At 42.3% G+C, this 24,149-nt stretch overlaps 1 protein-coding gene across 1 annotated transcript in view; it reads right to left on the reverse strand.

Annotated features, from left to right (window-relative positions):
- LOC309346532 (sodium channel protein type 2 subunit alpha-like) overlaps positions 1–24,149 on the reverse strand; it is a 69,008-nt gene that overhangs the window by 22,758 nt on the left and 22,101 nt on the right. Inside the window, exons 7-17 of the mRNA XM_081870355.1 lie at positions 22,634–22,897; positions 21,589–21,652; positions 19,318–19,459; positions 18,886–19,092; positions 16,323–16,595; positions 13,689–14,039; positions 13,008–13,140; positions 11,977–12,215; positions 7,520–7,693; positions 6,661–7,017; positions 5,711–6,196 (exon numbers count right to left, since the gene is read on the reverse strand). Coding sequence (XP_081726481.1) covers positions 5,711–6,196; positions 6,661–7,017; positions 7,520–7,693; positions 11,977–12,215; positions 13,008–13,140; positions 13,689–14,039; positions 16,323–16,595; positions 18,886–19,092; positions 19,318–19,459; positions 21,589–21,652; positions 22,634–22,897 — 2,690 coding nt within the window. The remainder of the gene's footprint in view (positions 1–5,710; positions 6,197–6,660; positions 7,018–7,519; positions 7,694–11,976; positions 12,216–13,007; positions 13,141–13,688; positions 14,040–16,322; positions 16,596–18,885; positions 19,093–19,317; positions 19,460–21,588; positions 21,653–22,633; positions 22,898–24,149) is intronic.

Genomic DNA, 24,149 nt, shown 5'->3' on the forward strand with positions numbered 1-24,149 from the left:
GTTTGTGAATAAGTGTGAAAGCTCAGTAGCTAGTACAAACGCTGCAATATTATAACATCTTGTGATTTCATTATTACCACAGCTTTCAGCAACTTATTGTTAAAGGCAAGGACCATCTCTGCCACTGAAACCTTCTGAATTGGAACAGCAAGCATCACTCAGACTGCAGAAGTATCACTTTTTTTTTGGCTAAAATATCAACAAATGTTTGCTTTAAAAAAAATTAAAGGAAATGTTCTGGGAATTTTAAAAGCGTAAGATTAACTATAGAGCATTTTCTGAAGAACGAATATGAATTATTGGTTTGAATTTGGCATTTATTCTGTTTTACCACTATTAATATCCAATATCAAAATCAAATAATTGATCAGAAAACATGTACCCCTTTCTGTTTGTTTCTTTGTTTTAAATGCATTGTTTGATAAAGATATTTTAAATATATTTTTTTAAAAAGAAACAACAGTGAGGGTACAATCCTGTAATCCCCAGGAGGTATCCCAGCAACCATAGGATACAGAAGACGTCCCTCTCCAATGGCAGAGAGGAAGCAGGTTTGCCCTGGAACCTTCCTTCTGGTGTCCATGGAAACCTCCACAACCATCCCCCTTCTGCTATTAATGCTCCAGCACAGATAGGGAGGGAAAATGGGTGGATCAGGGCAGATCCCAATCCCACCTCTGACATGGGAGGGAAATATGTCAGCCTGGGAGTTGGCATATTTATTTCCTCTCCAACCTCTCCACCTACTGCCTTGCTTGGTGCTAGATTGAACGTGCTTTGACTGTTCTTCCAACCATAGATTCTCTCTTCCCCATACAATTGCTCTGCCCATGACTACTTTTTTGCCTATAGTCTGTACCGAATCATAATATATATATGAAAATCCTCAAACAAATTCTAGAGGAATTGTATTAGGTCTAGAAAACCTTGCATGACAACAGCTTGAAAGAACAGTTCAAGAAAGATGTGTATGTATATATATATATAGATGGATAGAACAGAGAAACCCAGGAAGCAATTAAAATCAGAAATTATATTCATTTAACCCATCGTCGTCCCCTTCTGAAGAAGACAGTATTAAATATGTGCCACATTTATAAGGGCTGAATCAAAAAGGGTTGTTTTTATTGTTTTTAAAAACTATGCATGCTCCCTTTTTCCCCCTTGGCCTTTGGAGAGTTCAACATTCTTGTCAGTTCATGATCCATCTTACAAAACCTATAGGTCATGCAGTAGCTATTGAAAGGACTTGATAATCAAATACATCTAGAAAAGTCATTAGCAGAATCAAAATGTATGTTGGGGTTGCCAATCTTGCCTGACCATGCTGTGATGTGTGAGTCACAGGACTCAGCAGAGAGCAGCTGTGCATGTCTAGACCATCTTGCAATGGGCAGGGAAGGAAACATAGCTCGGTAGCATGCAGGCCAGTCAATATTCACCAGAAAAGTGTGATTATGTATGTATAACTTGCTTAGGTAACCTGTGCAAGAGTGGCGGTACGTTGAATCTACCTGGTTAAAAAGGACCAGAGCTGCATTCTTGATTGCTCCTGCTTGGTTTTACCCCTGTGAGAAGTAAGAATGGCAGGCAATGAAGTTCATGACATATTACCTCCAGTCTTTTGCTCTTTGGAGGCTAGCATTCAGACATGGCTTTAGTACATTTTCAGGAAGGGGGGGGGGAAAGAGAGAAAGAAAGCTAAAGATATCATTATCAAACTTGCAAGAAAAGGTATATACAGATAACTGGCTGGTTGCAGAATTCAGTTTACATCCTTAAGAACCTTCTACATCAGGGCCAGTGAATCTACAGCCTTCTATGTATTGTCAGGATCTAACTCCCATCATCACCACCCAGCATGGCCAATGGTCAAGAATGGTGGGAGCTGTAGTCTAACAACAAGTGGAAGGCCACAGATTCCCCACATGGTCTATGTGTGCATAATCAGAGTAACAGGGATCACTATGAAGAAGGACTAGCAGTCACAGCTACTTTGTTTTGTTTCATGTGCTGGTGATGTATCGCCTACAGTTGTTAAACTATGGTTAAGAGATCAGGAGAGGATCCTGGGATTATGTACCCCTCCCTCCTTCCTTCTAAAGCATGAGTCTGGATCCACAATCAGCAGCTGGCATTGTAGGGATCAGCCAGGAGAACAGGACCACTGAGCCAACTGTGGACACTGGGCCTTCTTTCCCCCCACTTAAATTCACTCTTCCTCCCCAGGCGAGCCAGCTATGGCAAGGAAAAGTGCTGGTGTTAGGAGACTGAGTTTGAGAGCTCCTCCCCAAAGTTGACTGGAGCCAGCCCTTTGTGAGCTTAAAGCTCAATATACACATGAGCGTTCAGAAGCAAGTCTCTCTGAGTTAAATTGGAATTTACTGCAAATAAGCATGCACAGGAACACAACTATTTAAGTGAAGTTCTTCATTCTAATGTGACAGGCAACTTGTTTTTTGGGGGGAGTGGGAGACATCCTAGATTTCTATTACTTTGTTAAAACAAGAACCACGATGCCCCTGTTCTGGAACATTTTGATCTGGCAAAGCTCCTTCTTCTGCAATGTGATCTCCCCTTTGTCAGGATTCCTATTTTAATCCAGAAATATATTAAGTGTCACTTGTTAAAAAATGGTCTGTCCATCATCAGTGGTCTCTTGGACTACAGCCTAAATTAATGTATTATTTAGCATAAAGAGAAAAGGCTTATTCTATTCCCCTTTCTGGTTTCTTAACCATTCTGCATTTTACACTGTAATCAATAGCTTGCAGAAGGATCTGATGAACCAAAGACAGAAAAAAGATAGAAATGACAAGAAGTTTGTTTTCCTCAGTAACTGAGACCTCTGCTGTTCCTTTTTTGAGGGAAGGGCTGTTGTTTCAGATCTTTTCTGCAAAGATGTCCTGGAGCTTCTCAATTCGACAGGCTTCCCCTTGACCTTAATTATGAAAATTCCAGGGGAGGGGCCTGAGGAATGAACTTGTGAAACTAAATGTGTCTCTTTCTATTGTATGAATCTTGAAAGTTATGCTCCTGCACAACCCTCAAAGTTTTGAGCCACACAACTGAAAAGAAGAAGAAAGCAACATTGCTTCTATTAAGGAGAAACACTTCCATTAGTTTTGGACACAGTTACGCTCAAATTTAAGATAAATAAAATTGCAAATTTTGAAAATAAATAAAACAAGCTGCACAGAATATATTCTCAGCCAGGTATTAGGAAACAAATATCCTTTCAAAAAATCAAAATCAAAACTACTAATAACAGGTGAAGTGTCACTGGGTAAGAAAGTGAACCCAGCTCTCAACTAGTCAATGTATTCATTTAACTATAGTACTTCAAGACCAGAAGACCAAAGATCTAATGACAAGAAAAGGAATGATGGAGAGAATAGTCTAGAGGAAGGAACTGGTGGTGCACTTCTTATAAATGTTACATAACTGGTTAAGAAACCACTACAAGAAATTATTGAGTACAGGAAAAAGAGAGAGAGAGCTGTAAGAGTAAATTATACAGCATACAAATGCACAAAAACCATTTTGGATTTGAAACTTTAAAAGATAATCTTATTTTTAAAAAATGTCCAGTGCTTCCAGAACACACCATATAGAATTACTGGTGAAAGGTTTAGCAACATTTAGTAGCTATTTGCACAACTGGCCATAGGAATTCCCCATTTTGGTGAGATCTTGTTGGATTTTTACTTACGTTATTTGCAAATTTGATGCAAACCAATGCCTTAATATTTTAAAAGGAGACTAGGACCAGACAGGCATTTGAACAGAGGTTGCCTTGAAACAGAGGAGTGTTCTCTGACGGCGTTTCAAATAGAGGGCTGCCCTCTATAAAGTAGGATGTAGGCTTCATTTGGCTAGGCTTCATTTATGTTTTCTATTCATCAATGCCACTCACTGAGATTATTGTCACATTAGATAGCAGTTTATAATAATGTTAGCAGATCATTTCTTTGGCCATTCTGACTCATGCTGGAATCAAATAAAATTTTTGATGTCAAGATGACCCACTGAATACAGCCAGCTCTAATAAAAATCTGTCAATAATTATGCATGTCGCCAAACCACCAAGTATTTAATCAGTCAGTAGTAAAAACTACAAATCCTGCATATAATAAGAATCAAGTCTATGGAAGCAAGAGATTGGGACAAAAAGAGATACTTCTGTCTAAAATAGGAAATGCCATACTTTAAAGCTTTTCCCAATGTGAAAACCATACATTTCCAAGGCAAGATCACCTCAGAACCTAAATAGATATCCAGACTTCATTTTTCCTGAATTTATGTCATTTTATTCCCTTCCATAAAATGTTTTGTTTGATTATATATCTTTTCTGGAGTACTCATATAGGTGACTAAATAATACTCAAGAACTTGAATACTTGATGTTTCGGTAGCAATCTATCAAATAAAATACTTCAAGGGTTATTCAGCACAGCTGCAATCCCAAGTACTTTAGATCCAGTTCTCTGTTCCTTCATGGGAAGCACCTTGAAACGCCTCCAAGCTTAAGGTCCCCCAGAATGGAACTCCATGAGGTGCAAAGGGCTGCTACTCAAACTATCTCTCTCTCTCTCTCTCTCTCTCTCTCTCTCTCTCTCACACACACACGTATTCCTATGTGTGGATCAGACACACTTTCTGTTTGCACATGAAGGGTTTGGATCCTGGCCAGCCCATTCCCGTAGGCCTCTGCCTAGTGGGGTTTTCCTCAAAACCACTTTACATTTTCTTTTAGGCTTCAGTGATAGTCTGAACAGTCGTTTCCCATTAGCACGGATGTGAGGAAAGCAGGGCAGAGCTGTTTTTTTACATCTAAGTTAACAGTCTCTCTCTCTCTCTCTCTCCCCACCCCACTTTTGTTCAGCTTTTAAAATACCAACTTCCAGGGGAATGCTCTAAGGAACTCGAGGCATGTGGCAAGGGGGCATCATTGACTCCACCTCCTCTACACCCTTACAGACACCTTCCCTGAGCTTTTCCATTGGATGCTGCTGCTTAGTAAAAGTTAGGGAGCACTCTTCACACTAAAGCATGGAGATGAGGCGAGCACTTCTGCCATTCAACCTGATGTTCTGTTGCTAGAGCATGAAAGGTGAGTTGCAAGACTGTCATGTGCAAGAGAACATGGGGACATAGGAAGTTGTCTTATACTGGCTATAGATCCATCTAGCTCAGCACTGTTGACACCAGGAGTAAGCCCACCAGGAGCAAGTCAGCCCATAGGTCTGATTCAACCTGTAGGGTCTCCCCCTTCAGCCCCTATCCCCCTCTCCTTGCCCTTTCCCCTCTAAGGCTTGGGGGGGGGGAATGACCTCCTAATGGCCTTAGTAGGAGTATTTTTCCCAAGTTTTTAAATGATCTGCGAGGGAATTTTCAGGGTGGGCTCATAGCTGAGAAGGGAAATTAACAGTCCCCTCCTCATGCACCATGACCCCCACACATTCAAAATTTCACACCATGGGAGAAATGTCACCATTATAAACCAAACACACACTTACAATAAGAAAGGAACTAATGAGAAGTAAGAAGGTTGCTATGAAGTAAGAACTGCCTAATCTTGCAGCACTGCTACATGTGCAGAGAAATACAACAATGTCAATAAAATACATTCAAAATTGTATTTTTCATTAGTTTTCAGCTTCATTTCACATGTGCTTGTGTATATATGTGTGTGTGTATAAAATCCTACCTCTTTGCCTTCTTCAATTTCAGATTCGCTGCTAAATTCCTCTGTATTTATATTTTCAAAATCCGACTCTCCAACTGCCATTGGTACAGTCACAGTAAGGCCTGGATTATTTATGAATGACATATAATCATTTTCATCAATAATGTATTTTTCCACACTGCTGCCTGTGCCCACACCACTTGTGGTTCCATTCCCATCTCTCAGGTAATTAACGTCTCTAGTTATTTCAACCATCATATGGTTGGAAATGTAGTTGTCTTTCTTGTTGCTTAGTTCTTCGAGGGCTTTGATATCCTCCACAGCTTTCTGCCTCCTGACAACGCCTTTTTCGACAACCTCTCGTAATTTTTTCTTTACATAATCTACTCCCTTCTGAATTCTTGCCACGGCAATCTGAAGATTGTTTATTTCGTTATCGTCATCAGTAGCAGCGAGGTTATCTGAACTAAAGGAGCTCAGAAGCAAGGCCAGAAAGAGGTTCAGTACCTAAACGGTGGGGGAAAGAACAAAACCAATACAGGTTTCTATTGTACAGAAAAAGAAGATCAACAAAGGAAGAGGAGGAGGAAGAGGAGGAGGAGGAGGAAGGAGACACACACAGTGGGCCAATCAATAGACTGCTTTGTTTTAAAACACAAGTTTCTCAGCCTATATAGGGAAGATCCTAAGTACAGCTGCATTTTTTCTAAAACATAATGTGCATAGACAGAGAAGCACTTCTGTTCCGACACATAGTTTCTCCTCTGTTTTTCTCATGGCAAACTAGAATAACATATTTTTCTTCTGTGGCCAAATTGTTCTTCCAAGAAAACTAGCCTTGTAAAACCATTCACATTAATACTATGCAAAGCTTAATAAGGACCCAGAGTTAAACTCTGCCCTAGTGATTTTTCTACGAAACAGCGTTTATTGGACATCCTAATACTTTTCAAAAAGCCTGATTTACATACCACGAGGTTTCCAATCACCATGACCAGCATGAAGACAATGAGGCACATGGTTTGACCTGCAACTTCCATACAGTCCCACATGGTTTCTATCCATTCTCCGCAAAGGACTCGGAACACGATCAAGAAAGAGTGGAAAAAGTCGTTCATGTGCCAGCGCGGAAGCTCACAGTCTTCTGCAATCTTGCACACACATTCCTTGTAGCTTTTGCCGAACAGCTGCATGCCCACCACGGCAAAAATGAAGACAATGATGGCCAGAACCAAAGTCAGATTTCCCAAAGCTCCCACAGAATTGCCAATAATTTTGATCAGCATATTTAGCGTCGGCCAGGATTTTGCCAATTTGAAAACCCGGAGCTGGAAAACAATAACAATAAGACATTATCTTTACTACTCAAAATACTTCTCCATGTGTTTTGTATTTTAGCTTCAGAAATGAAAACATAATACATTTGGTCAAAATTTAGAGAGAGAAGGAGGAACAAGCTGCTTAAATACATTTAGTGGAATTTAGGAAATGAATGAGAAACAGGCCACATACTGAGCATTTATAACTGCATTCACATATTTTTTCCATTGCAATTAGCATTTCTACAGTAGCCATCAGTTCACATTTGGTATATGTGTCAAATCCTTTTGGAATGACATTCGTTTTATAAACTAGATTAAAGCATGAATTCAAGGAACATGGTGGAGTTACTAATCAGTTAACAAATTTCACAAGCGATACTTATTAAATTCAAAGCAGTAAAAAATTTTGATCTCAGTTTCTTTCAAATACGCCGAAGCCAATATTGCATTCTGCCTATAAACACTGGGAATTATGTGAAAACTTGTGTGGTACTATTTGCACATTTACCAGTCTGAAGGATCTTAGGACTGACAACCCTTCCACGTTTGCAAGACCCAGCTCCATCAAACTCAAGCTGACAATGATGCCATCAAAAATATTCCAGCCTTCTTGGAAATAGTAATAAGGATCCATGGCTATTATCTTGAGGACCATTTCTGCAGTGAAGATCCCAGTGAAGACCTAAGTGCAAGTATAATGAATTAGTTTACACTTCATTTGAGTTCTTTTAAATTAAACTAGCCCAATTGCATACTAAGTTTACAAACTAAAAAAATTATTTGGAACGAAGTATAATTGATTCCAAAGAGGCTCACCACTTTAAAATGGTGAGTTTAGGATGGTCTTTCATTGTGTAATCCTGTGGAATGAATGCTAGATCAGCATTAGGATAGCAATCTCTCTCTATATATTATTCACATCCTACTGCATTTCATATTCTGGAATGCTGTCATAGTAAAAAATAGGGTGGCAGATATTTTCAGGTAACATAGAAGAAAAATGCTCTTATCTTCGATATCCCTAACATTTGGGTCATTTAAAAAAATACTTTTGCTTGAACTTTTCATTTCTGCGGAGACATTCTCCTGTCACTTCTGAAGCCCCTTCAGTTAACGTTTTTCTGTTAAAAATGAAACACTTAATTTTAATACGATTAAAATTTTTAAATTACGTAGAAGTAATCAAGGACTTTCATCGTAATTTCCTTTGGCTGAAAAGGAGAAGGAGGAAAAGGCTCATAATCAATTGCCAAGCTACAAAGCAGGCCACCAAATAATAGTAAATTAACTTCCTTTGGATGGAAACCAACAAAATGAGGTTAAGAGATTAAGAGAGTAAAAGACTTGAGGTTTTTAAATGAGTACCAGCAGGGAGGACATTGTGAACCAGCACTCGTCCCTAATTAAAGTTAATACTGTATGAAGACTGCTTCAGATGGGAGTACCCTACAGCGCGTACCTGTTTCCCACATACGTTTTAAAACAAGTGATCTGGAACACAAATATTTCATTGTTACCACAAACTCCAGCTTGCTAAGAGTGCTAAGAATTGTAGGTATGTGAAAATTCCCGGGGTTCTTGGAGGAAGGCATGCGTGGATGTGATCAGTGTTTCTGTGCAAGTGCCTCTGGAATACGAACCTAGCAATCCTGCACACTCCTGATAACGCTCACACGAGGCTCACTGGCCTTTGGGAACCAGCCCTAAATTAACTGGAAAATAGGTGGATTGCAAGGTTAAAGTCACACCTCACATGCTGAAGTAAATGGTCTGAGTACTGTAGTCTGTTTCGATTTTCTGCACCGCTCACTTGTACCTGCACCCTAAGATACCCACAATGGGGATTTAAGAATACTGTTGATGGCCCCTAGAACACTTCATGTGTAAACCGCCTTGAGACAATGGTGCAGCTGATAAATCAATTGTAATAATGATAATAACAGAAAAGGGTGGAACATAATACAGTGTGCATAGATGGCATGATCTAATTATATCTGGCACTAAGGGCACCAGCCAAATGTGCTGTTCTTATGCATTCTGAATCAGCACCTCTAAATCAGTAGGTCATTCGCTGGAACTTGAACAGTGTTAAATTACACAGGTATGAATATTTATTCTATTTGTGTTCATATTTCACATTAAAAGCTGATATAGTTTCGTGTTCTAGGAAAATGAAAGGTCCATAAAGGTATAATTTCTGTCTGGGGACGTGAGGATATAAATGGGGACTTTCAGGTCAGGCACTATATTAGAATTAATTTGGATTAGCAGAATGGTACTGTTAAATATTCCACCACCACACTACTAAAGTGGTAACATTATTATGATGGTCTTTTTTCTTATTTTAAAGCACTTTTTGAAATATTAGGTTCCTAAGTAATTTGTTTTACTGAACAAAGGTAATGAGATGGCAATGTGATCTACAAACTTTCCAGCGTTGCAGACAATTCTGCGCTGGAACAATGGCGGCACGACTAAATCAGCTTGTGAAAAAATTATATAGGCTAAGCCTAAGTGTTGCTCCAAAAATGATCTCTGCAAAGCAGCTTAGATTACATGGGCTAAGATTCTCTAATATTGTCAAATAACATTCGTAATCGCATTTTCATTAATGAGAGCCTAAAGAAGCGATAGGGGCGGGATGCAAAGAGAGTCATCTGTTTAAGAGCTTTGCATAGTCATTTCCCGCTAGTCTTCCCAATGGCTTTGCTAAGGAGACCCACACCTGTGGAATTAGGATGGTGATTATTCATTTTAACAAACACAGTGCAATCAAACTTTAAAAAGCACACACAGAATCATAGAATCATAGAGTTGGAAGAGACCACAAGGGCCATCGAGTCCAACCCCCTGCCAAGCAGGAAACAATTATATAGGCCAAACAAAATACACCTGTTTGGTTAACAGCAGTGATTTTTAGGGCATTAGCAACTACTTTCCTTTATTGTGCATAGCTTTATTTTCAAGCGAAAGACGGTGACAAGTTTGAAGTAGATATTTCTAGTTACCCACAAGCAGGCCATTTTTTATTTTTATTTTTTTGCAGCCGGAACTCACTAGAACTGACTAGAACTCAGTTCTGGCACCTCTCAGGTGGGCACCACTATAGGAGAGCAAGGGTGAATTCATGGTGAATTCTGGCACCTCTTTTTTCAGAAAAATAGCACTGTCCACAAGCATTTCCTTTATCCTGTGGGGCAGGAGTGGTGTGTCTAGTGGGGCAAAACCACGGCAATAGTGCCCCCCTGTGCTTTTTTTTCTAGGGAAAAAGGTGCCGGAACACACCTCCCTCAGAAGACCCAGCATAAAGGCGATCTTTTTGAGCTGGGGGGGGGGGCAGTGGCGTAGCGTGGGGGGTGCAGGGGGGGCCGGCCGCACCGGCCGCAACATCTGGGGGTTAGGGTTAGGGGGCGCAAATCCACGGGTTAGGGGGTGCAAATTACTTGCCTTGCCCCGGGTGCTGACAACCCACGCTGCACCACTGGGGGGGGTGCATCCCCTTGGCAGTCAGAAGCTTGTTGAGGCTGCTCAGCTGAGGCAAGGGGGAGCTCCTCCCTCAGCAGGGTGGGGCCTTGATCAGCTGAGGCAGGGAGGGGCTTCCATGCTTCAGTTGAGCTGCTTAATGAGCTCCTCCCTGGGGGGGGGCCTGGCTCAGCTGAGGCAGGGAGGGGCTTCCGCGCTTCAGTTGAGCTGCTTAACGAGCTCCTCCCTCAGCAACGTGGGGCCTGGCTCAGCTGAGGCAGGGAGGGGCTTCCGCGCTTCAGTTGAGCTGCTTAATGAGCTCCTCCCTCAGGAGGGTGGGGCCTTGCTCAGCTGAGGCAGGGAGGGGCTTCCGCGCTTCAGTTGAGCTGCTTAATGAGCTCCTCCCTCAGCAGGGTGGGGCCTTGCTCAGCTGAGGCAGGGAGGGGCCTCAGCGCTTCAGTTGAGCTGCTTAATGAGCTCCTCCCTCAGGAGGGTGGGGCCTTGCTCAGCTGAGGCAGGGAGGGGCCTCAGCGCTTCAGTTGAGCTGCTTAACGAGCTCCTGCCTCAGCAGGGTGGGGCCTTGATCAGCTGAGGCAGGGAGGGGCCTCAGCGCTTCAGTTGAGCTGCTTAACGAGCTCCTCCCTCAGCAGGGTGGGGCCTTGCTCAGCTGAGGCAGGGAGGGGCCTCAGCGCTTCAGTTGAGCTGCTTAACGAGCTCCTCCCTGGGGGGGGGGGCTTGCTCAGCTGAGGCAGGGAGGGGCTTCCGCGCTTCAGTTGAGCTGCTTAAGGAGCTCCTCCCTCAGCAACGTGGGGCCTGGCTCAGCTGAGGCAGGGAGGGGCTTCCATGCTTCAGTTGAGCAGCTTAACGAGCCCAAAGAGCATGGGGGCTTGGTTTTCCCACATGCCAGCTGTTAGCTAGGAGGCTGAAGGACCTCAGCAAAGCCCCACTGCACCTCTGGCTCATGAGGAGACCCTCTTTGGAATCCATAGAGGATGTCCTGTTCGGGCTCTGGGATGGCAGTGAGAATTTGTTGAATGGGGGCACCTGAAGGGTTCATAAAGAGAGCCTGAAAATCCAGCCCTTTCCTCCAGGGGATTAAACCTGGTAATCTTGGAGCAGGACTTTTACAGCACGTTTGCTAAATAACATTCATCAGGGAAACCCAGTGATGCTCATCACTGATTTAATTTTAGAAAAAATTCCGTCCAGTAGCACCTTAGAGACCAACTAAGTTTGTTAACGGTATGAGCTTTCGTGTGCATGCACACTTTCTTCAGATAATTTTAGATGCCACTGAAAATCTCCCCTGTTACTTAGGGAATTTTTTTCAAGATGGTGCTACATATCTGGATTCTGTGCATCTCGATTCTGGTACATTCCACTGCTTTTTACTCGGCTTCTCTTTTTAATTGAGTTACATTTCAAAATTCTTGTATACCGCATTGTACATTGCCTTAAGGATTCCTATTATAAGATCACGTGAATAAATAATTGTTCACATACCAGGTTTCCAACATAAAGGACATGGTTGAAATAGGGAGTCATTGGATAGTGCTCCATAGCCATAAACAGCGTATTCAAAACAATGCAGATGGTGATAGCAAGATCCACAAATGGATCCATCACTATCAAATTCATGATGTGCTTCACTTTTAGCCAAGGAGGCCAGCAATCCCAGATCAAGAACGTGTTTGCAAATCTATACCAGCATGGTGGACACTTCTGTCTGGATTCTTCAAGTTCTGGAAAAAGATTTTATAGGCAAGATATTTGTTAAAAAAATAAAAAATAAATCAGCTTTCTGCAATGAACAGCCAGAACTATACACTACATAGGATTATCTGATTATTACAAAATTAGATGGTTGCTGGCTGATGTTAGCGAGTTTGTTAGCTAAAAATGAGAATGTTACAGGATACTTTTTTAAAAAAACTGCTAAGGGAAGTTTTAAAAAAATATATAAATGATTTATCATTTTAAGTTTCAATTATTTGTAATTCAAAAACTTGATGCTTTTACTTACCCTTGTATTGGATTGCCCATTGTGGTTGTTTTGTGATTTATATTGTAATGGGCGTTGCCCACAAACAATAAAAATCTCACTGGCATGTACACAAGGCTACAATTGTCTTCCCTTGGTTTGCCAACCACTGCCATTTTGAAGCGTTAGCACTTAGATGAGGTAGATGAGGCACAAGTTTTGGTACAAACTAATTGCTTCTCATGCCACTAAGAACAGGAAGAAATACCTGTTACCCAGGAAGGCCAGGCATGCCATCATTAGAGACGATGCAAAAATCACCTGAAAACCATTTTAACAGCTGCCTGACAAGGAGGTGGAAACAAAATTAGCGAATTTTACAAGGGCTGTATCAACTTGAATCACTCTAAATAATGGAAATGCTCAATGAATGCCTAAGGGTTCAGCACTTAACAATGCTTACTTTCCACTGAAATAGAAGTGGCCCTCTTTTAAGAGTGTGATATCAGCACAATACATGGCCAAACATATTCCTGCCCCCCCAACCCGGTACCTTCCATGGTGTTTGTGAGTATACTGGCTATACTCATGGCTCTTTGCCTTGCTGCAGATTCTTCCATCAACTCCATCGAAATCTGGTAAGAGCTCAATCTTCTTTTTCTTATTTCTGTTTCAGTGGTGGTACCCTGAAAATACAATTGTGGTCAATATAATTCCAGGAACTCAAGCCATAAGCCATATAAATGTGACCCCCAACATATATGATCACACCAAGATCTGAGGTTTTTTGGTGGTGTTCAATGCGCACAACTTTGCATGTGCTTTAGTGGTGGTGGTAGCCATCTGGGAAAATCAGAGGCAGTGTACACAAACAGAGGCATCATAGTGTAAGGCAGGGATGGGGAAACCTGGTTCACATTCCATTCTGGGCTACCACTTGACGGCACATGCGATGAATGTAATTTTTGCTTTTACCCCAGTAGTCTACTTTCTAAATACACCCTTCTATCTCCATCCAGACAAACAACAAGCATGATTAAGAGTTCATGGGCACATTGAAGCCAGGAAAGAAACTCAGGGGGGAAAGATGAACCAGTGGTGGGTGTGGCCTGGAGAGAGTTCTGAGGGCCAGACAGAGTTGTTCATTCGGCCCCTGAGCTTGAGGTCTCCCACTGGGGGTCTAAGATGTAAGAAACATGCCAGATGCGACAGAGTGGAATAGGAAGCTTCTCACCTCCAGCAGAAGCTGCCCAGGAGGTGATATGAGCCCAGGAGGTCCTCCCGCCAAGGAAACGACGCCATTGCAATCCACGGTGCTGTGCATCTTCCCGTTCGCCGGAATCGCCGGCACCATCCTTGACGACAGGCTCGCCTGGCTGGTGTTGCTGTTACGGCGTTCACTGTTGTGTCTGTTTGGGACAAAGAGAGAGTCCCTTCTGCTCTCGTTGTCCTCGAGGGTGCTGTGCTCGTCATCAGCGAAGTCGTTTTCCGATCCTATGTCCTTTGCTCGGCCTCTGAAGCTGAAAATGCTGGTTCTGCTGTTGCGCCTCGGGGAAAACAAGGAGCCGCGAAGGCTTAACAAAGACTGTGAGGGGGGTGGGGGAGGGGAAGAGGGGAAACAACAACACAGTTAGTATTTGGAACCACTCGTGGGTTGTTGTTGTTTTAATTGCTTTTGACTTAAAGGTAAAGGGACCCCTGATCATTAGGTCCAGTCATGGCTGACTCTGGGGTTGTGGCGCTTATCTCGCTTTATTGGCCGAGGGAGCCGGCGTACAGCTTCTGGGTCATGTGGCCAGCATGACTAAGCCGCTTCTGGCAAACCAGAGCAGCGCACAGAAACGCTGTTTACCTTCCTGCCAGAGCAGTACCTATTTATCTACTTGCACTTTGACATGCTTTCGAACTGCTAGGTTGGCAGGAGCAGGGACTAAGAAACGGGAGCTCACTCTGTGGCAGGGATTCAAACCGCCGACCTTCTGATCAGCAAGTCCTAGGCTCTGTGGTTTAACCCACATCGCCACCCGCGTCCCGCTGTTTCAGGATATTCAACTTGGCTTATTCTTCCATAGACCCAGATCTCCCCTGGTCTTGGGAAGGATGCTAGCTCAGGTAGGAGAGCTTTGCCTGCAGAAGTTTCAATCCCTGCAACCTTAATAGTGGGGTAGGAGAGCTGGGGGGGGGGGAATCATACCGGGCAACCAATGTACCCCCTTTGGTTTCAGAAACTTCATGGGTAGACGAGTCCAAAAAGCCTGGCACACAATTTTTCACAGCCCTCTGGCACACAAATTTTCACAGCCCTCTGGCAGCTATGACGAGGCTTAGTTTGTTCAGAACTGAGTATACACTTTGAGTATATATTAGTGTTCATAGATGGACCATAGATGGACCAATTACTCAGTATAAGGGGACTTCTATGTTCCTATTTAAGTTTTGACACCCATTTACACAGCCCAGGCTTACTTGTTCTTCTCCAACCCATTATGCAAGACAACATTGTTAGGCAAAATCCCCTCAACCATTTAATTATACATAGCCATGACCCACCCTGCATTATCCTCAAGGGGGATCTTTCAAACATCAGTAGATGCTTCCGAAGGCAAAAGAAAGCGTATTAAGTAGGCGGCTGTTGCTTACTGCTTTGGGGGAAGCCCAATGGCTAAATCCATTTAAGTTGAGATCTATTAATCCACCATTTATTAATCATACTGTCTCATCAATTAATGCTTTCAAGCAACATCCAGCAGCCACAAGAGACCTGAAGATGGTGACTTTGCCACTGAGAGAAAGGGGGGAGGGAATCAATTTTTGCTGGCCACGCTTTTATTTAATTGCACAACAAGAAACTCCTTAATGGAATCTTTTACTCCCTCTCTGCATATTTCATTAGCAGTACTCATGAATAAATAAAGTCATCACTAGTACTGGGAGGTGGGGAGACAATCCTTCTGTTAAGATTTATTACTCCTGCTTCTGAATATGCTTTCGGATCTAGTTACTTTAAACTTCCAGTAATCCCTGGACTAGTCTGATTGATTTTCCTATTGGTTCTAAAGATACTCTGAAATAAGAGGTTTGAAGTTCCTGGCTTAGCAACTTTTATTTTAAACCACCATTATATACGTTACAACATTTCACATGTAAATTTCACGTGGTGGTTAAGATGGAGATAAACCCTTTAATGATATTTTGTTCTGCATATGTTTTTAATATGTTTTATTTTATTTTTGCTATTTGATCTTTTCGTTTGACTGTAAATTGCTTCAGGACTTTGGTAGTGGCAAGTTTTAGAAATAAATGTATAACACCTACACCATATCTTGGGATCATGTAGCCCCCACTTTGTTCCCCCGACACTACATTCGGTACTGGAAGGAGAGGTACAACTCCCACAATGGGGTCACTGTGGTGGTGGGGCAGCCTTTGCCTCCACCTCTTATTTGTCCTCAAATGTAAATATTCACTTATATGGGAGAAAGTAAAAGGATGCACTCAGGGACACTGTTGAGGTGAGGGTGAAATATCCCCCTCTGCCCTTGGTGACCCCCCAGTACCTGCAGGCTTTGCCTTCTTTCAACTATGACCCAGATTGCATGCTTTTTAGCTTGTTCCATAGAATTCAGTGGGAGACTCTGCAAAACAAAGCCAGTCTCTATTTGCACACCTTGACTTGGACCAAAAAAAGAGAAAGAAATAGTCTTAATGGATTTTCTATAAGACCCTAATTATGGAGCATAGCAGGCCACTTGTGGAAGAGAGTTGTGCAGTTGTGGGGCCACCATGAAAAGGGCTCTGTCCTATTCCTTATGACCTGGGATATATATGAAAAAATTTGCCCCAGAATTATATAGCTTGCATACTTTACCTGGTGAGTTGAAGTCCTTTTTTCATAGGACAGGTGAGCTCCCCTTCGGATACTGTCTTCAGATTCAGATTTAGGAAACTGTTCAGCTTCAGCCCTATCTTCTTCTTCCGAAAGTTCCTTCTGCCTTTTTTTCCTTCGCCTGTTCCTTCTTTCTTTAGCACTTTTGGAGCTTAATTTAGATGCCTCTGTAGAACTTTCCAAGAGCTCCCCCAATCCACCCACGCCGCTGAAATCTCTTGATGCCATCGATGCTGCTGCCACAGCTGCTGTTGTCTGTTGTGTTACAGTGTCAGGTAATTAGCATTAGTTGGATTACCACATTAAATCATAACCTTAGAGAGATTCATTATTGCTTCCAAGGGTACACAGTCACAAAGCAATTACGTACAAATGTCAATAATTAGTGCCTCTCTATTTGGAATAAAATAATGCTTGCTTTCTTCTTTTAAGGTAATGAAGTTCTCTGAAAATACAGTACAGCACAGTTGTCCTTGTAGTTTTTAATAAGTTAGCCACCAATGGTATGTTGCCTCTGCTTAGAACATGCCTATTCCTATTATAGTCCAACAGAGAGCCATTAGCTCCCAATCTTTTCTCCTTCACAGCTACTTCCACCAGCCCATGTTTCCATGCTACTATTTAAGAGTTGGTAGTGAAGTATCATGAAGGCAAGTGGATCATTAGTTATTTGCTTCTGCAGAGTTTTTCACTTCTAGTCCTCCTATCCCATTGACGAATCATATTAATTGATAAGGAGTGTCTTCACCCCCATCGTTCAGCCCGTCCTCCCCAGCCAAAGCTGGGCTCAGAGCAGCTAACATCATATAAATAAGACGATATGCATAACACAAGCGATCAATCAACTAAGATACATCCCACAGTTAATTCAAACAATTAACATTAAAATTAAAACTAGACACGTGGCAATCTTCAGGTTAAAATTGGAAGCGGTTAATACTTGCCAAGACCAACTGTTTCCACTGATATTATAAGGACCTATGAGCAGGCTGGGAACCTCCTTCATGCTTGTTCTTATACAAAGAGAAAACGAGTCAGGCTGAACCCTGACCAAAGGCCTGGCGGAACAGCTCCATCTTACAGGCCCTGCGGAAAGATGTCAAATCTCACAGGGCCCTAGTCTCTTGTGAGAGAGCATTCCACCAGGCCGGGGCCACGGCCAAAAAGGCCCTGGCTCTGGTCGAGGCCATTCTGATCTCCCAAGACCCTCCTGTACACTGCTGAGACTGGATCATGCCTGTAGGCCCTGTCTTCAGCTGCTGCACGTATAGCAGTCCCATACTGCCCTTCACAAAGCTGGAGGAACATGAGAAAAGTCCCTGAATGCCTGATTGGGAACTGAGACCACACCAGGGTTCCCTATCACACATAAAGCTGTGTCCACATAAAGCCCCATTCATGGCTTCAGTCAACCACACAGAGATTAGGGGTGGGACTAGCATATGTGCAGCCTAGTGAGTACTGTCCGCCTCTCCTTCCTTGTATTTAGCGACCTCATGGATATGCAATAAGAATACACCTCAGCTGAAAATGGAGGGAAGGCATGGGGTGGATACGCTCCAGTCACACTATGCAGGCTTCCATACTTTAGGGCAATCATCCCCTGGAATGATGGAATCCCGGAATTCTCATACAAAGTCAGCTTGGCAGTGCCTCAGGTGACACCAAGTATTTTAAGGTGGCGTGAGGAGAGCAAAGCACATTTATGGAGGAAAGGTACACATTGAAACAAAGTCCCAATACCTTTGATTAATGCAACACAAGTTGAGGCTAAATATAAGTACATAAACACCCGCTAAACATTTATTTATTTATTTATTTATTTATTTATTTATTTATTTATTTAGCACCAAGTGTTTAACGGTAGCAGACTCACTGTTTTGTGATATTTAAAGGTAAAGGGACCCCCTGACCATTAGATCCAGTTGCGGACGACTCTGGGGTTGCGGCGCTCATCTTGCTTTATTGGCCGAGGGAGCTGGCGTACAGCTTCCGGGTCACGTGGCCAGCATGACTAAGCCGCTTCTGGCGAACCAGAGCAGCACACGGAAACGCCGTTTACCTTCCCGCTGGAGTGGTACCTATTTATCTACTTGCACTTTGAAGTGCTTTCGAACTGCTAGGTTGGCAGGAGCAAGGACCAAACAATGGGAGCTCACCACGTAGGGAGGCTTAAATCCAATGCCAGCTGCAGATTTGGAGGAACGTTGCCCCTATTGCCCAACCCCGACCATTCTGCTTGGCTCCTGCAGTCACCCACTTCTTCTCTGTTGGCTATCTGGAGGGAAAGGGCTGGAAAGTCAACTAGCTTCTCTGGCTCCTCGGTCCTATCACTCCCACTTGGTGGAGAGAGAGAGAGGGAGACCAAGCAGGCTAGTAAGTGGCAACAAGAAGGAGAACATCCGAAGGTCCAGAGAGCTCTGGATGTCAGTGAGGGCCTTGGCAGGTCCTGCCCAGGAACATAAAAATCTGATAAGATACAAGTTTATGTCAGTGCATTATAGAAAGTGCATTACAAGCAGTGCATTTTCCAGAAGAAAGCTACCTGGGCTTCTTCCTGTTGCTTTTTCAGCTGCTCCAGCATTTGCTGGAACTCGGCCTCCTTCTGCTCTGCTTCTTCCATGGTGGCTTGGTTCTGCTCTTCATAGGCCATGGCAACAACAGCCAGGATCAGGTTGATCAGGTAGAAAGAGCCCAGGAAAATCACCAGGACAAAAAAGATCATGTACGTTTTGCCAGCAGCTCTTAAGGTCTAGTGTGGGGAGAAACAACAAGGTCTCACCGGTTAGGTTTTCTGCCAATGATACTGCCTTGCCTATTCATCAACCGCATATTGTAATGACGCCCCAAATATGCATAAATTATAACTAATTGCTTCAGGTTTTGCGTCAGGTTTTTTGAAAAGTCACACACAGCAAAAAAGCAAGCCTCCGCTTTATTATCATACATACTAAGCTTGCCTCGTGATGGTTCTCACCAGTTGGTAAAGGTTTTCCCAGTAGTCCTGAGTCATCAGCCGAAAGAGCGACAAGAAGGCCCAGCTGAAGGTATCAAAACTTGTGTAGCCATAGTTGGGGTTTCGACCAGCTTTCACACACACATATCCTTCCGGACATTGACTATGAAAAAAGAAACCAGAGTGAAACACAACACAATATTTCTTTTGCTTCCATTGTGTGGTATTTTCAAGGCCACATTTTTTCCCCTGAATTGAATGGTTTGTTTTCCTAGTTGTTCTTCAGAATTAAGAGGTTAGATCCAGACCAAGTTAGGTGCGCTTAGAGGTCCCATTAAAATGAATGAAACAAACCTAGTCTTTGCTAACTTAAGTCCATAGATTTCATTTAGGAGCAATGCGTGCCTGGGACTGCAGTCCTATTCCTACTTACCGCAGAGTTAAACCCCACCAAACTCACTGGAACTTACTTCTGAGTAGACATGTACAAGGCTGCACTGTAAGTCTGCTTATTTCTGAAATGAGGCTTTGTATCTACATATGCCTTGGAAGTATGTTTTAGAAGGTAATTTTGGCTGCAAGCCTTAGTTTGCTGTGAATTGCCCCAGAATTAGCTGACCAAGAATTAGCTGACCAATCTTTCATTTCCAAAGTTATATCATAGAGTCTACAAGATTCCATTGGGAGTCTACAGGATTTCATTCAGAAAAAAATATATACAGTTGTATTTTGAAAGATAAATCTAACATTAACATTAACATTAACATTAAATTCGGCTCACACATGAGACGAAGGAGTGTATGTCTCAGAATCATCATGCCATTCAATCTGTTAAGACTTTTAAGTTGCCACAGGGCACTTGGTCAATTTTTTATGCAACAGACAAACACAGACAAGCTTCTGGACTAATAATGAAACATTTATGATTAATTCCAAGGCCAAATGCTCATGGAATAATTTAAATGCAACTCAAATATTTTATCACCTCATTTTATTATTTCTAATTGGCTCTCAAGCAAACATTTTGCTACTGCAATGACTCAGCACAAAGCTAAAAGGGCTTGTTTAATAGGATTGAAGCTTGGTAGAGCCATGCTTTGCCCCAGAGTCGCTTTTAAGCCTTTCATTTCTCTTTACTATCTATATCCTTAATTTCGATCTATATTCTTAATTCCATGTTACTTATTCATTGGTTACATAGGCATCTTCACTATGACTATACCTCTCAAATGAGGTATGAACAAATAGCATCCAACGACCACTAGACACAGACAAAATTTTGGGAGAGCCTTTTCAAATGGCAAGAGTCTGCAACATCTGATCTTCTTTAGTGGCTTCAGGGACGCGGAACAAACAAGGCCTCTCTGTCAAGACTCTCATCTGGGGTTTCTTAAGGCCACACAGCCTCCCTAGAACTCCCTGAATGCTTTTGCCAGGCCTTGAAACCCAATCATGCTTCTTCTTTGCCTGAATAGAGGGTAGAGCGAAGAAACTAGCCTCCCGAACAAAGGCAATATTCACGATCAGTGTTGTGCCCTCTTTTGCCTCTGGCCTCACCCACCACCGGCTCCCTAAAGCTTGTCCATAAAGGAAGGTGGCTTAAAGAGCTTCCCTACCCCCAAGTGAATTAATCAAGGGAGTTAGGTACAAAACCAACCACCTTATGACATTAAAAAGGCAGATAAACGTGCCACATTGCAAAAGAGAGAAGGCTTAGGCTTAGGCTGGGAAATCCCTATGTCATGCGTAGCGTTGTCAGCTCTAACCCATTAGCTAAAGATAGGATCATAAATAGCCACACACACACACACACACACACACACACCCCGCCCCAGCCAATGCAGTTTTGTAGAAGGTGACCTCTGGAATCAGAAAGCTGCTCTAGCAATTAAGCCCAGATCGTTTCAAAGGAGATAATTGCTGGCATATGCATACTCTTCTCTCTCCCCTAGGAGAAACCCATGCACCTAATTGCCAAATTGCTTTATTATCCCACTGAAATATTTTTTTTAATGGAGATTAAGCCAGTAAATGTATTTCCAAACAACCTATCTTGATCCTCTATCCTAAACTAGATGCCTTATTTACATTAGGTTATATTCTAGCCTGGTATGGGCACATTCTGGACTCCTAGGACTGCTTGCGAAAGGGTATGTGTGTGTGTAGTTGGCATTGCTCACTCATACCAAAGCTCCTAACAGATGCCGGAGTGTTCAGGTACATCTCTGTCAAGAGGCTTGGTGCTCCTTAGTTTTATTGTAGAGAATTCAACAAATTATTAAAAATTCTTACCCAGCATCAGAGCTGTTGCCACAAAGCAGGGCATCTCTTTGTCCTTCCAAAACATAAAAATGACCTGATTTGGGGGGGAAAGGATAAAGAACTGTATTTTTCAGTCGTTGCTGTTAGGAAACACAGATTCATATAGAACTATAACCAAGTGATTTGGTCCCCATCTTGTATTTCCATTTGCAGAGCAGCTCAAGATCCAGTAGGATTCCCTCTGGAGGAAGGGGAGTGGGAGAGGCCATTTTTAGCAACTCCCCTTCCTCCCGGCAGCTCTCAGTGCCACCTCCCCTGCTTTTCTGATGGGTCCCATGGGCTGGTCCCCTACAGCAGCCTTTTGGGGAGAGGCAGAGTAGGCTGCAAGGGGAAGGGTTATCAAGGGAAAAAATACCTCTCCCATTCCTACCCATAGGTAGTCTGGATCCCACCAAAGGAAAGAATACACTTCTTTTTAAAAAAATTACAAAAAGTTATGCAAATATTTGTTTCGGTTTGTTTGTTTTAAAAAAATAACTAGGAATCTCTCTCCAAATCACTGTTGTCTTGGCACTTGAGGGCTAAAGGCTCCCTATTGATTGAGAGTAAGGATAAGGATTGCTACACAAATTAAAGAAATCTTAGTTGATTACTCACTCCAGAGTTCACTGATTTGAACTGCATAAATTTGTGCATGAATAACAAGAAAAGTTCTGAAGAATAATACTCTTTTTTTAATTTTAGGTGATGGCACGTCTTAAAAGATGCATTCCCTCCTGTGCAAGAGAGAAGGAGAAATGCCTCCAGTGGTGGCATTTGTTGCTTGTGCCTTTTGTAAGTGCATATTAAAACATGACTTGCTGATTTTTTTATATATAAAAAAAGAAATTTGCTGCCTGATTAATTGGAGGAGACCATTTTGTCAGCAGAACAAAAGGCTTTTAGCCAGGTCAAATAGCCAACTGCTTGGACCAAATGTTGCATCCCTAATTTTAATCTTTCAGCTTTTTTTTTAATATAACTTGCATAACACAAGTCCTATGTAGGTGTATATATTCGTAACAATCATGCTTACTTTCTTCCTCAATGTACTCCTCCCAGTCAAAGGTGTTCTCTGTAGTGTTAACAAAGGTACCATTTTCTCCCACTGTGCTATTATTGAAGTCGCTTTCAAAAGTAAAGTTTTCAGGTGGCCAAATCAGGCATTTATGCCTCAAGTTCCCCATGAAAAGCTGAAGCCCTATTAAAGCAAATACACTCAGACAAAACACGGTCAGGATCATCACATCCGAGAGCTTCTTCACTGACTGAATTAGGGCCCCCACAATGGTCTTCAGGCCTGCAAATGGGATCGAAAGACGTATTAATATGTATCAAGCATTCTTCCATCCTATTTAAAATGCCATGCAGAAACAGTGAACAACATCTTGTTTGCAACACGGTAAAGCTTAATGAACAGTACCCCAGAACTTGTGGAAATGCATGAAGAGCAAAAACTGTCCATGAATGCACTGTGTACATTGCATTAAATGTACACCGTTCCTCCCCCCCCTTTGCAAAACAAGAAGCTTTCTCATTCATGGAACGCCAACATATAATAATAGCATTTAGTAAAAAAAACAAAAACGGAAAATGGAAAAAAAAAAACACCAGCAGCAGCAACAACAAAGTAAACCCTATTTTTTCTTCTCTTACAAAGCATTTTCACCAATCACAATCCATTCTTCGCCCCACCCACTCCCCAAAGGGAAAAAGAAGAAGAAAAATAGGTAGGGAATAAGATCCCAGGCTATGTTCACATTGACATTCATTAATATGTTCCCAAGCAATGTTTACTGAAACAGGTAAGTTATAAAATAAAATAAAATAAAATAAAAGCTTTCAGAGCTTAATTCAAATTTTGGCCATGCAGCACGATCTTATGCATGTTTACTTGGAAACAAGTTCCACTGATTCGGTGGGGCTGATTCTCTAATAAGTCTGTTTAAACAGAGCCGTAGCTAAGGGGCGGAGTCTAGTCAGGTTTTTTGCCCAGGGTAAAACCCCTAATGAGGTGCCATTGATGCTCCCAGCCTCTATGTGTGTGTACACAAATGCACATGGGTGTGTGTGTGCCAAGCTGAGTCTTTGACCCAGGTGAAATAAAGCCTATTTTCGCCCCTGGTTTAAGACTGCAGTCTTCAGACAATATGTGCTAAGATATGGCAATATAAATGCCAGAGTGTTAAAGCTGTTTAGTGTGGAAGGGGAAAAAATTGTCACCTTTATGCAGCAACAACAGTAAAAAGCAAACTCCAAAACAAAATGTAACGGATAGGCTGTGCATTCTGTAGACGTCTCATGCAATTGTTCGCTAAACTCGAAGGCTGATTTTGCAAATTAAAATAAATGGTAGATTTGAAAAGACAAGGGATCTTCCGATTCCTGACTTTTAGCATTATGGGCAGTGATTAATGAGACTAGTGCTAGAAATAGTGGAACTGAAAAATCAGCCTCCGTGTTTAACCTAGCTCTCACCTGGAATGACTGATATTGTTTTCAATGCCCGGAGAACTCTGAATGTTCTCAACGCTGAGACATTGCCCAGGTCC

The sequence above is a fragment of the Podarcis erhardii genome (assembly GCF_964252035.2).
Source record: "Podarcis erhardii genome assembly, chromosome: 1".
Taxonomy (NCBI): domain Eukaryota; kingdom Metazoa; phylum Chordata; class Lepidosauria; order Squamata; family Lacertidae; genus Podarcis; species Podarcis erhardii.